The sequence below is a fragment of the Cynocephalus volans genome, chromosome 7 (genome assembly GCF_027409185.1).
Source record: "Cynocephalus volans isolate mCynVol1 chromosome 7, mCynVol1.pri, whole genome shotgun sequence".
NCBI lineage: Eukaryota > Metazoa > Chordata > Mammalia > Dermoptera > Cynocephalidae > Cynocephalus > Cynocephalus volans.
The window spans coordinates 129,732,658-129,747,024 of NC_084466.1; the positions used below are offsets into that span (position 1 = coordinate 129,732,658).

The 14,367-nt window shown below is 42.9% G+C and overlaps 1 protein-coding gene across 3 annotated transcripts in view; it reads right to left on the reverse strand.

Moving 5' to 3' along the window:
- Positions 1 to 1,168: 1,168 nt before the first annotated feature.
- The window catches only part of HPSE2 (heparanase 2 (inactive)), a 715,375-nt gene continuing 702,176 nt past the window's right edge, over positions 1,169 to 14,367 (reverse strand). For all 3 annotated transcript variants that reach the window (XM_063103268.1, XM_063103267.1, XM_063103266.1), the window contains one exon: positions 1,169 to 1,334. In XM_063103268.1, the coding sequence (XP_062959338.1) occupies positions 1,169 to 1,334 (166 nt within the window). The remainder of the gene's footprint in view (positions 1,335 to 14,367) is intronic.

The window sequence follows — 14,367 nt, forward strand, 5'->3', positions numbered from 1 at the left end:
TATTCTTCCCCACAATGGTTAATTGAAAGCTTTGTTCTATGCTCAAATACAGTGGTCTGGGCTAGGGTGGACCTGGTCATACTCAATGACCAGACTGGATTTCTACCTAGTAAATGCCACTGAGAGGAACATAGCTACTTGCAAGAAGCATTTGTATGACCTTTGATTCACATGTTTTAAAAAATATGGTATTGGTCAACAAACCATTGAGTTTCCCTGTCAAGCCCTTAACATTCCCTCAATTCTGGGCAGATCTAATTTGCCTTGATCAGTTGGAGTGTGTGTGTGTTTGTGTGTATTTGATGTTTCAGTGTGCTTTCTCTTTGTACTAACAACACTCTCTCCCTCACAGCAAAATGAAGGATGGTGGTTGCTTTTTGTGGTGCCTAGTACATTGCTCTCCACTCAGTGAATATTGCTACCTGACTTCCATTCCAACTCTGGGGGAATCTGGATTCACAGAGGAATAGATCTTTCTTACAAAATCTGGAGTATGGTTGTACTTTTACTTCTGAAGCACCCGCTTCCCAGAGGAACAGCTGGTGATGGATGCTACTGTCGGAAGCCCAGATGCACACACTCATGCATCAGCCAGGAAAGGACATAAACAGCTTGCACAGCAGGCCACAGCTGACGTACCCACTTCCTCCCCTATGGAAAGAGAGGTGTCAGGAAACCCAGGGCAGCAGCAGGAAACAAAGGAGGAGGAGTTAGAAGAGGACTGGGTTCTTGCAGATCCAGCCAGCTTTTTTCCTTCCTCATCTTCTGCAAGGGCAGCAGCAACAGGCTAGGGTTTGGGGTTTGTAGTTATATTGCTATTTGACCAGGATCATGGGGACTTGTTTGGAAACGTGTCCTGGGAGTGCACTGTCAGCTTGTTTTCATGGTGTACGTAAATGGAAACACAGAGCTCTACACACATACCTTTATCCTTATATAGGTACAGATGATATCTACATTTTCTTTTGGGATGAACATGACCTACTTAGGCTAAGCTCATGCTATGACATTTAGTTTCTTTGGAGAGCAAGTTTATGCTGATTCCAGCAAGATAGGGTGGCAGAGGCTGGTTGCTAAGAAGACGTATGAAAAATAAGGACACGATTAGGGTGGAAGAGTTAAAAGCAGTCCAGCAGGCCCACTGGTAACTTGTGAGCGTGAGGGTGGCTTATCGGTAGCGGCAGGCCAAAGCGTTGACATTCTTAACCACATAAAAGCCCATGGTGACTGGAGGGATGACCAATGTCCGGCCGGCCCGCAGGGGGCGGGGCTTCAATTCTGGGAGGGTCCCGTCGTCCACCATCACTAGGTGCTGGCCATTCAGCTGCACTGACCTACAGTGAGATAAAACAGTATGGGACTCATTATGGCATTATAAGGGAGCCATTGCAATGATGCCTAGGGAGCCCCACATTGCCTGTTATCTGATAGAAATACAACTGACACTTATTGACACTGGCTATGCTGCAGGTTCTGACCTAGGTTCTTTACTTTAGTAACTCATTCAAACTTTCCAACAACCCTCTGGGGTAAGTCACGATTGTTATCCCACTTTTGCCTAGAGTAGCTAAGTGACTTGCCAAAGGTCATACAGCTTGGAGGTCCAGGAGCCAGGATTTGAACCCAGGTATTCTAAATCAAGAGACATGGCCCTGCAGTGCCAGCGCATGACCCAGCAGGTAGGCCTCGCTGCTGCCACTCAACTCCATCCCCAGCCCCACTGAGTGCACACCCATCAGAGAGGCACCCGGCCAGAGAGCCCCAAGATCCATGGAGACTATGTGCCTTGTGGTGCCAGCACACAGCCGAGCAGGTAGGCCTTGCCACCCACCAACCCCCCCAACTCTGTCCCCAGCCTGGCCGAGTGCATGCTGACCAGAAAGGCGCTTCCCCGGAGAGGTCCAAGACCCGACGTGACCACGCACCCGAGGCACTAGTGGGCAACTGAGCAGACACTGAGGCAGCCATACCAAATTGGCAGCCCCAGCAGCATCCCAGTCAACAATAGTGTCAAACCAGTGCACCATGAAATCCCCTGCCACAATGACTAAATATCTAAGGAAAGATACCAGAAATATGAAAAATCAAGAAAGTACACCACCAAAGGGTTATAACTCTCAAGATCTAGAGCCTATAGAACAAGAAGCCCTTGAAAAGTCTGACAAGGAATTTCGAGTGATAATTCTAAGGAAACTAAATGAGATACAAGAAAACTCAGCTAGACAACATGATGAAATGAGGAAAAGTATACAGGACCTGAAAGAAGAAATGTACAAGGAAATCAATGCCCTGAAAAAGAATGTAGCAGAGCCTGCCGAGCTGAAGAATTCATTCAACAAAATAAAAAACACAACAGAGAGTTTAACCAGCAGGCTTGCAGAAGCAGAAGAGAGAACTTCTGGCCTTGAAGATGGGGTGTTTGAAAGAGAAAAGAATTAGAAAACATTGAAGAAAATCTAAAAGAGATATCAGACAAAGCACTTAAATATCCGAGTCATGGGTATTACAGAAGGGAAGGAAAAAGGAGATTGCATTAAAAACATATTCGACAATATAGTGGCAGAAAACATCCTGGGTATAGGAAAAGACACAAATCTTCAGATTCAGGAAGCTCAAAGATCCCCAAATGTATTCAACCCAAAAAGGTCTTCTCCAAGACATGTTATAGTCAAATTGGTAAAACTCAAAGAAAGAGAGAATCTTAAAAGCTTCAAGAGAAAAGCGTCAAATCACTTATAAGGGAGCCCCAATGAGACTAACATCAGACTTTTAATCACAAACCCTAAAAGCCAGAAAGGAATGGGATGATATATTCAAAATACTAAAAGACAGAGATTGCCAGCCAAGAATACTCTACCCTGCAAGGCTATCCTTCTGAAATGACTGGCAAATAGTATATTTCTCAGACAAACAAAAACTGCAGGAGTTCACTACCACATGACCTCCCTTACAAGAAATTCTAAAGGGAGTAATGGTTTGGTGCCTGAAAAATAACTACCACTGCCATAAAACCTCAAGAAAAATCAAAACCCACTAGTAAAACAAAAATGCCAACAATGAAGAGAAAAAAAAAGTTTATCTACCACCCAAAAAACCAACAAATACAGAAGACAAACAGTAAATCAGAAAGAAAGAAACAAAAGACACTTAAGACATCCAAATAAAAATCAATAAAATTCTAGGAGTAAATGAACAATTTTCAATAACAACTCTTAATGTAAAAGGATTAAATTCCCCAATCAAAAGACACAGACTGGCTGACTGGATTAAAAAGGAGGGCCCAACTATATGCTCCTTTCAAGAGACCCATCTCACCTATAAAGACTCACATAGACTAAGAGTGAAAGGATGGAAAAAGATTTACCATGCAAACAGAAAAGAAAAACAAGCTGGAGTAGCTATTCTTATATCTGATAAAATAGACTTTAAACTAAAAACCACAAAAAGAGATAATGAGGGCCACTACATAATGATAAAAGGATTGATCCATCGAGAAGACATAACAGTCATAAATATATACGCACCCAATGTTGGAACAGCCAGATTTGTAAAGCAAACTCTATTAGACCTAAAGAAGGAAATAGATAGTAATAACATAATATCGAGGAACCTGAACACCCCACTATCAATATTGGATAGATCATCTAGGCAAAAAATCAGCAGAGAAACACAAGATCTAAACAATACTCTAGACCAATTGGACATGGCAGATATCTACAGAGCGTTCCATTCCAAAACCTCAGAATATTCATTCTTCTCATCAGCACATGGATCATTCTCCACGATAGATCACATGTTAGGTCACAAATGAAGTCTCAACAAACTCAAAAAGATTGGAATTATTCCATGTATTTTTTCAGACCACAATGGATTAAAATTAGAAATCAATAACAAACGAAATTCTGGAAACTATGCAAACACATGGAAATTAAACAGCATTCTACTTAATGACATATGGGTCCAAGAAGAAATGAAACAAGAAATCAAAGAACTTATTGAAATTAATGAAAACAATGATACATCATACCAAAACCTGTGGGAAAATTATCACATTAAATGCTTACTTCAGAAGAATGGAAAGATGACAAGTGAACAACCTAATACTTCACCTTACAGAACTAGAAAAACAAGAACAATCCAAACCCAAAGTTAGCAGACAGAAAGAAATCATTAAGATCAGAGCAGAACTTAATGAAATTGATACCTAAAAAATGATAGAAAAGAGCAATGAATCAAAAAGTTGGTTTTTTGAAAAGATAAATAAAATTGACAAACCATTAGCACGGCTAACTAAAAAAGCAAGAGAGAAGACCCAAATAACAAAACTTAGAAATGAAAAAGGTGATATTACAACTGATATGTATGAAATACAAGGAATCATTAGAGACTACTATAAACAACTATATGCCACCAAATTTGAAAATCTGGAGGAAATGGATAAATTTCTGGACACACACTAACTACCAAAACTGAGCCAAGAAGATGTAGAAAATCTGAAAAGACAAATAACAATAAAAAAAATTGAAGCTGTTATCAGAAGGCTCCCAACAAAGGAAAGCCCAGGACCAGATGGATTCACAGCAGAATTTTACCAAACATTCAAAGAGGAATGGACACCAATTCTCTACAAACTATTTCAAAAGACTGACACAGAGGCAATTCTCCCAAACTCATTCTAAGAAGCAGACATCACCCTGATACCAAAACCAGATAAAGATACAACTAAAAAAGAAAACTACAGGCCAAAATTCTTGGTGAATATAGATGCAAGAATCCTCAATAATATAGTAGATAACAGAATACAGCAACACATATGCAAAATTATACACCATGATCAATTGGGATGCAAAGCAATTCTGAGAAAAAAAAAAAAAGTTGGAGGCATAATACTACCTGACTTTAAACTATACTACAAAGCTATAATAACCTAAACAGCATGGTACTGGCATGAAAACAGACACACTGATCAATGGAATAGAATAAAGAATCCAGAAATCAACCCACACACCTACTGCCATCTGATCTTTCACAAAGGCACCAAGCCTATTCACTGGGGAAGAGACTGCCTCTTCAGCAAATGGTGCTGGGATGACTGGACATCCATATGCAGGAGAATGAAACTAGACCCATACCTCTCACCATATACTAAAATCAACTCAAAATGGATTAAAAAATTTATTATACACCCTGAAACAATAAAACTTCTTAAAGAAAACATAGAAGAAACACTTCAGGAAGTAGGACTTGGCACAGGCTTCATGAATATGACCCCAAAAGCATGGGCAACCAAAGGATAAATAAACAATTGGGATTATATCAAACTAAAAAGCTTCTGCACAGCAAAAGAAATATTAATAGAGTTAAAAGACAACCAACAGAGTGGGAGAAAATATTTACCAAATATACATCTGACAAAGGATTAATATCCAGAATATAGAAGGAACTGAAACAACTTTACAACAAAAAAAGAAGTAACCCAATTAAAAAATGGGCAAAAGAGCTAAATAGGCATTTCTCAAAGGAAGATATACGAATGGCCAACAGACACATGAAAAAATGCTCAACATCATTTAGCATTCGGGAAATGAAAATCAAATCCACACTGAGATACCATCTAACCCCAGTTAGGATGGCTAAAATCCAAAAGACTGTGAGTGATAAACGCTGGCGAGGTTGCGGAGAAAAAGGAACTCTCATACATTGCTGGTGGGACTGCGAAATGGTGCAACCTCTAGGGAAAATGGTATGGAGGTTCCTCAAACAATTGCAGATAGATCTACCATATGACTCAGCTATCCCACTGCTGGGAATATACCCAGAGGAATGGAAATCATCAAGTCGAAGGTATACCTGTTCCCCAATGTTCATCGCAGCACTCTTTACAATAGCCAAGAGTTGGAACCAGCCCTAATGTCCATCATTGGATGAGTGGATATGGAAAATGTGGCATATCTACACAATGGAATACTACTCAGCTATAAAAACGAATGAAATACTGCCATTTGCAACAACATGGATGGACCTAGAGAGAATTATAGTAAGTGAAACGAGTCAGGCACAGAAAGAGAAATATCACATGTTCTCCCTTATTTGTGGGAGCTATAAATAAATAAATAAATACACAAACAACGTGGGGGGGAGGGAAGAAGACATAACAATTACAATTCCTTGAAGTTGATAAGATAAGCAAACAGAAAGGAGATTTTTGGTAGGAAGGAGGGTAGAGGGAGGGAGGGAGGTTTCAGTAATGGGCTACAATAATCAACCACATTGTATATTGACAAAATACAATAAAATTTAAAAAAAATCAAGAGACATATTGTTTAGGGAAGTGGAAAGTCTCTGTGATGCATAAGCTGGAAATGTTTCATGCCTTTAAAAAAAAAAATTATTATAATAGCAGCTCAGTTTGACTTTTCTACCTAAAGAGTTTTTACCTGTAGAACGTTGCATGAACTTAAGATGATTTCAGAAATCTCCTATTTACCTCATATCTTTCATTAATTCATTTGAAAGAGTAGAGAATTGGCATCATGTTACTTGTCTGGGATTATTCTGAAGGGGACAGAGACATATCTAACAACTCTGCTTTTTCTAATCTAAGAATGAGTTCATATTTCATATTTAATAGATATTTCCATTTTAACACAACAAAATAGATATGTGTGATCACAATTCACCTATCTTGCTTGCTTTTATTCTTTGTGCGTAGCCAGCCATTTTCACCCTGAGCAGGGGCACCACATATACAGCAAACTTAGAAAAGAGGAACAGCCTATTTTAGGTTAGGTGGGAGGGAAATGCCACTCATTGTTGGCCTATGGTACAGAACCCATAAAACTTCCCAACTGTTCCTGACAGCCATGTACCCAGGTAGAAGCTCAGGTTCATGGGTCAGTAGAAAAGGCCAGGGCTTGGCTACCAGCTGGAAATAATGCTGTGAGTAGCTCTCAGAAAACCAACATTGCATAGTGACGACTGTTTCTGGGCCTTGCCCAACTTCCAATGTGATAACATTGCAGTGATATCATCTGAGCTATAAACAGAATGAAGTGTTATAAATTGTTACGGGTGCTGTGAAGGATAGACAGGTGTAGAGAGAGATAATTAGACCCATGCCGGTAGAGCAGAGAATTCCCAGAGATAAGTGTGTTGTAAATTGCTCCCAATGGACAGCTGGGCAGAGAAGAGCTCCAGGCCCGGCCCCACATGGATAAGTTTGGGCTGGGTCCAGATCTGACAGGCCCGAGGGAGCAGCCCCCCTCCTCTTGTTGGAATGACTGAGGAAACAATGAGTGAGCAGGGGACTCCTGTATGAAGAGCCAGGCTTGCCCTTGGAAGGTGTTGGAGTTGGAGAGTTGAGAGCTGAAGGTCAATGTTGACCTCATCAAATATGCAAGGAGCTTTTGCTTCCAAATGTGAGGAGTGACCCTCTCTGGTACAAATAGCCTATTCATTGGAGTGAGAGGTAGGGTGAGGAGAGGGGTTCGGTTGCAAAAGAAGCCCAGCCCAGAAGCCCAGGATCTTTACTGTGTATTTTTATTATTTTGTTTCAGGTGATGTGAACACCCAACAACCAGACATATGCACAGTCAAATACAAGCTCAGTAATATTGATCAATCTTTCCTAAGCACGCTCAAATTTATATCACTTCTCTGCTTAAAAACCATCAGTGGTATCCCTTATATATAGTAATAGGTGCAAACCCTCCTCTTGGGGAATTAGGTAATACCCTTTTAGAGTCAGATGATCCCAGGATAGTGACATCTTTGGATTTTGGGAAGTGAAAAACAAATTGGATAAGAAAACCTTTAAAAATCTCCTCTAATAACAAGTAGTTATTCTAGAATAGGCCCCATTCTGATTTCCTTATTGGTTCGTTGAAAAGCTAACTTGGGTGTGGATGGAACCAGAGAACATGGTCAAGACTCTGGACTGAAATCTCTAATTCTAGGAGCCAGGTAACTAACTTTCTGGATGGCTGTGGCAAATCCCTTAACCTCACTGCCCTGCGGCTTTTGCATCTGTAAGAATGTTATATATATAGGCTGTAGTGGGAATGTATTGAAATAAAAAATGCCAAAGCGCTTTGAAAGCATAAAGAGCCATGTAAGTAAAGGATGGTGTTTTTGTTGTTATTCTTTCCATTGTCATTGTGGACAGATGAACTTTTGGGCTCTTACCATATTTGACTGTTCTGTGGCACTCACACTTTCCATGGCTCCCTTCTGAAAACCTTCTCTTCCCCTGGCTCTCATATCTCTGGCTCTAGGTTTTCCTTCTTCATTTCTGGATGTTGTTTCTTTTTGAGGTGGAACTGTTCCCCTCTACCTGCTTCTCAGATGTGGGGGGTCCTGGTGCTTGTCCTTGGACTCCTCTCCCACTATATACTCCTCCTGGGTGCTATTACCCACACCCATGACTTTGATTACTACCCCACATGTTGATGCATCCCAAACCTGTATCTCTAGCCTAAATCCTTTTTCTGAACTTATGTATCGCCACTTGGCTGTCCCACAGCAACTTCAAAGTCACTATGTCCAAATTCAAAATCTTCTCCTCAAACCCTGTCCTTGTCTCTGTTCTCTGTGTGTGTGTCTGTGTGTGTGTGCGTGCACGCATGCCAGCTGGCAGGTATGGGGGGATCGGAACTCTGTTTTAAAAAAAATCTTTGTGATGGTACCACTATTTATTTCTCCAATTACCTAAGCCAGAAAGCTGGGAATCTCCTGAGACACCCTACCATCCCCACGTTGAGGGTTACTAAGTCAGAGCAATTCTACCTTTTAGTATTTTTCAAATCTGCTCTTTTTTCTCCATTCACTGCTATCATCTTAGTTCAGAACTTGCCTCCCAACCCGTCTCTGCGCCATGCTGCTGAGAGTGACCTATTGTTGTCACTACAAGTCCCCATCCCTTTTACTTTGATATGGATGTGGAAGCTTAGCTCCAGCTACCTCTCCAGTCTCAGATCCTGCCCCCTTGCTTCAACTCTTACTGTGGATCACACACCTCTGGGAGTGGGCATGAGATGAGCTGCTTGTTATAGCAAGGATGTCATCAATATGTGCACACACAAAGGTTGCTTTAGAATGAAAAAATAATGTCCTTTACATAGATGAGTTAAATCTCAAATGAAAATGTATGTGGATACTATTGGGATTAAAATACACAAGGTTCATTGAAAAGTGTAGTGAATATTTTTTGGATTAATAAGAAGCAAGTTTATTTAAAACTGGTATAAAATTCCTAATAGATTTTTTTTGGTGGAAGGGGAGTATCATATACTTTTTTCAAGAAAGAGATTTTGAAAGGACAATTACTATGAGTGGGAAAAACATTACATTTGTTGACATTAAAAGGAACCTGCATACTCCAAAAGGCTAGGCCCCCTTGCCCTTAGAGGACTTGCAGTTTTGCTTCTAGGTTGTTGGGTGTGGTGCTGCCCCTCGAGCACAACCAGCCCTGCTCTGTCAGACTAACTGCAACGGACCCTTGCAGAGTCTGCTCAGGGGTTACCTCCTCTGACTGCCTGAAGACTTACCTGACACACAGCAGGTACTAAATATCTTCTGAATAAATGAATAGACTTTTGAGGCTCGTCTGCATTATTTCTGGTCTTTCTGGGTTGAGTTTCTCCTGCTCTAAAGAGGCTCCCTGGAGGTTCACTGAGTGTCTTTACAGATTTATTAACGTACCGATTACTCTTGCTCTCAGTGGCTTGGGGAGATGTTAGATGAGATCTGAATTATCAATAATTCTCACAGTCACTCATTAGATACCTTATCCTAACCCGACGCAGGCCATGGATCATTGCTACTGTTTTTCATCCTTAAAAAAGATCTCTATGACCATCTCTTAGCTAAGTCAAGGTGAGTTAGTTTTACGAGTAAGGTTTTGTGAGAGCTTGAGTCTTCATACGTCCTTATCTATAAGTCCCCCTTCACCATAAAGACGGATGATGTACTTTATAACCCCCATTCTATTCTCCTGCTTATATTTTTCTTTTAATATTCATCTTGTTACCCAGTGAAGTCATATCATGCTAAATATAACGATAATCTTTCATTTATATGCACTGAACAGTTTGTAAGTTTGCAAACATAATCACATTAATGATAAAAATCACCAACTGTGGAGCACTATTTATGCAAAAGGCTATGATTTACTTTGACCATTTCATTTAGTCCTTACAACAACTAACTGAGGCAGGTGTTATCATCCCTACATTACAGATGAGTAAATCAAAGTTTAGAGGGGTCTAAAACTCACCTAAGTCACATAGCCAGAAAGTGGTAGACCCAAGATTTGCACTGATGCCTTTAACCATAGTCTTATCTCGCCTGCCTTGCCACATGTGATTGCTAACAAGCCCTGTATGATATACAGGGCAGTATTATTATTATTGTAACTTTACCACCGAGATAAGGCCAGAGAGGTTAGGTGACCTGGGAAAGGTCACATAGCTAATAAATGGCTAAGCTAGGTCTCAAAATCTGGCCTCCTGATCACCTCTTTCTACTATTTCACATTGTTTCTCCAATTCCAGGTGGCACTCACCAGGATCATGTTTCCTTCTTTGAAAACCTTTCTTATCATATTTTCATCATATTCTGGGACCTCCTTACTGGCTCATGACTTTTCAAACCAAATGCTAAATGATCCAGCCTAAGTTGAGCTATTTCTCTTAATTCACTAGCTTGCCTGAACTGCTGAGGGTATTTAAATTATCCAAATATTAGGACAACTGCATTTTATCACCATCTGTTTTTACAAAGTTTGAGTTACTTTCCAATTCCTAAACTTGTTTTCTTAATTTTACATGTTATTTGAAATGGGATTCAACATGTCAATTTGGAGTCAAGTCCTCTACTCCCCAGGTCTCCATGGAAGCTCCTTGGCTGGGTCACCCTCCCTGCCCCCACCACCTGTCTACAATCTCTGGTCTTCACATCTTATCAGGGTTTTCAATAGCTGTGGATATTTAAGCAAGGTTTCAACTGTTATCAGGTCTCAGGAAAGCAAGTCTAATGAGCGTGTCTTTTCCCAGTCTTGATAATTTGCTAAACTCTGGTCTGGGCCGGAGGGGGCAGGGCGGGGGGGGGGGGGGGGGCCTTTTGTGGGGAAGCGTGTGTTTTATCAGAAGCAGCCTTGGGAACTGGTGTCTGGTTCAGGCTGGCGTATTTTGAGGCCTTGAGTGGGAGGCAAAGGGACTTAAAGAAAACCGGTTTTGCTTCAGCCACTTTGAGAAAGTTATTTGCCTTCTCTGAGTTTAGGTTTCTCCATCTGTAAGATGGGTGATAGACCAGATGAACCCTAAGATTGCTTCTGGCTTGGCCATTTTTCAGGCAGGTTGCCTATGCCTCACAGCTAGCCTGAGGCAAGGTTTAATGCCAAATTCAGAGTGATCCTGCACAAACAGAAATCTGATCATGACATTTACCTGTTTAAATGTTTAGTGGCTTCCCGCTAGTCTAAGAACACTGTCCAAAGTCCCCATGAGCGGGCCCTTTTATCGACTCCTTCAGCCCCCCAGAGATTTGCTCTAGCTCCTGCCCACTCCAGCTTCCCACCACCACCTCCTTTCATCCTACACTACGATTTCTGCAACCACGGTCTCTCTAATCTCAGGGGTTTGTACGTGTTCCCCATGCCCAGAACCTTCTCCACACTCCTTCCAGCTACCTTTTCCTGGCCCTTACTCCTCCTTCAGGTCAGCGGTAGGTGGGCCTCCGAAGTGCTCCCGTGTTACTCAGTAGTTGTGGGTCTCAGCACCCATGCTCTTGTGACAGCTGACTGCTCCTCAGTGTCCCCACCAGATAAGAAGACCACGTGTCAGTCTTACTCATCCTTCACTCTCCTGTCCACCACTCACACAGCCGGCGGTCAATAAAAGATATATTGTATATAAGTATGTGGGTAGCAGAACTACAACCTAGAAGGAAAAAACTCTGGACCGGAAGGCCAGAAACTTGAGTTTTAGTTCAGATTCAGGACACTAAATGTGCAGATCTCAGATTCAGGACACTAAATGTGCAGATCTAGATACCAGCCGCTTCTGGTCTTGGTTTCTGGATTGTTAAATGAGGAGAGAGCGGGCGAGGAGAGAGAATGCATACAAACCTGACTCGTGTGTGCGTGTGTGCGTGTGCGTGCGCGTGCGTGTGCGTGTGCGTGTGCGCGTGTGCGTGTGTGTGTGTGCGTGTGCGTGTGTGTGTGTATGGGCGTGCGCGCGGGGAGGGGTCCTCAGCTCCCTTCGCTGCTCAGTACTCGCACGCCCTCCTAGCTCGGAATCCAGTCCCAGTGCTTTCCTATGCACCACTAGAGGTCACTCTTGCCCTACGCAACAGTGCCGGGAGCGCTTGGCTCCGTGGTGGCTCCCAGGAAGCCGGAAAGCTCCGCCTGCTCCGCCTGTCCCCACTGCCCGCACTCCAGTCCCAGTCCCGGGAAGGTCAGGAGACGTGCCCTGCGCTTGGCCTCCCGGAGGAACAAATCACAGTATCAATCAAATCCCAACCAAAAGTTCGTAGCGGTCCACTTGGCAGGGGGCCCACCTGGAATGTGGCCTAATATTAAGGAAACGTGTGAAGCCAGGCTGCAATTCCTGCCGGGGTGCCGGCTTCCCGGCCAGTGTGCAGAGGGGGGTCCCGGCGCAGGTGCGGGGTCGGCGGCGCCCCCTCGACTAGGCGCCGGGCCCTCCCGGGTCCAGGGTCCCCGGCCGCCCCCTCCCACTCCATTGGCCCCGCACCTGTTTGTGCTTTGCAGGCCCCCAGGCCCGAGCTGCCTCCTCGAGCCCCCCTCGCTGAGTTGGGAAGCTGAGCTGGTATGTGCAGCTGCCCTGCCCTTCTCCAGGTCAAGGGCAGGTTAGAGCCCGGAGGGGGCCAGCCAGGTTTGAGGACAAAGGGGCTTTGCACCCCTCTCCTGCTCTGGGAGAGGGGAGAGGCTGTACGTGTGGGGCAGCTTAGAGAGGAAGTTCATGTGAAATTGCCGAGTGATAGATAGCTACCACGCTGAGAAGGGCCGCTCAGGCTGCCCGCCACGGGTAGGGTAGTGTCGCCCGGTTCCACATGCCCCGCTGGGGCAAAGGCTCTAGGGTGTTCATGACTCTCACTGGGGTGCTCCCACTCCTCAGGGGTCAAGGGGAGGAGGATTACTTCCTTTCACGTGTGTCCTGAAGCTATTATCCTGTGTGCTTTTTTCTTTTTTCTACCTGGAATCTGGTAGAATCTGTCAAAAAGCCAGTTCTTCCCTCCAAGCTCCATCAGATACATGTAGCCTCCTCCTCAGGGCCTTAAGCCCTTGCTGGAAGAACTAGAGACACCGTTTTCTGCACCTCCTTTTTAGCAACTCATTTTATCTGTGTGCTTGAGTCATTTTGTTTGGTAGACTGAATTGTTTTTGTTTCTTAATTTTCAATAGTATGTAATTCTGCCTTCCTGTCTATGACAGTAGTTTAATTAATACTTGTTGAGTTCCACTCAATCAACCTGGCTAGGAGTTCCTATGTGCCTGGCTGGATACTCCAATCCCTTCCTCTACTGTTGTTAAAGAGAGGAGGCTGTAAGAAAGAAAAAAACAAGGAAAAAACCTTTCTGTTCTCCCTGCCCCTCCACACCTTATTTGAAGTTCCTGACCACTGAGACATTTTGAGGCTAAGATCATTTGGTCTTCATTTTGCCCTAGGAGGGGCGTATTGAAACAATGAAGAGTTTAGGTCTAGCTTCTGGATCACTGACCGGAGAAAACACTAGGACTCCTTTCTACAAGCAGAGCTGGGGGATTTTATGGGCAAGTGGTTAGTTAGAGATATAGTCTGGAGGTTGTGATCTGATCTGTGTTCTATCCAAGTCTGTGTAATAATGGTCCAAGCCATAATGGGATTCTACCATGTGCTTTCTAATGGCTTAAAATAACTAAGCACATTTGGCAGACAAGATGAGAGCCTAGCTAAGTAACCTGGATTTATACTGATATTGTTAACTCCCAACAGATGAGGGAATCATCTGGGGGCAGTTTGGAAAGAAAATTTGTTTCTGCAACTATCTCAAAGCTCCATGTTGTAGGCATATCACACTCAAACCACAGGACACAATAGGAACCAGCTATAAAAACCACGGAGACTTTGGTATGTGGTTAACTATGTCCCCTTCCTATTATAAAGAATTGGTGTCGTGATCACCGACATTTACAAGTGGTATTTAAGGGTCATTACTCATATCCCCACTGTTCTCTGTGTTGTACAAATTCAATTATAACAGACTTAGTCCTTGCTCTCTAAGACAGAAAACAGTGAAACATGCAAATGTGCGGCCAGACACACCATAATAAACACATTACACAAAGAGCAGAAATAGAAGGAAAATCAA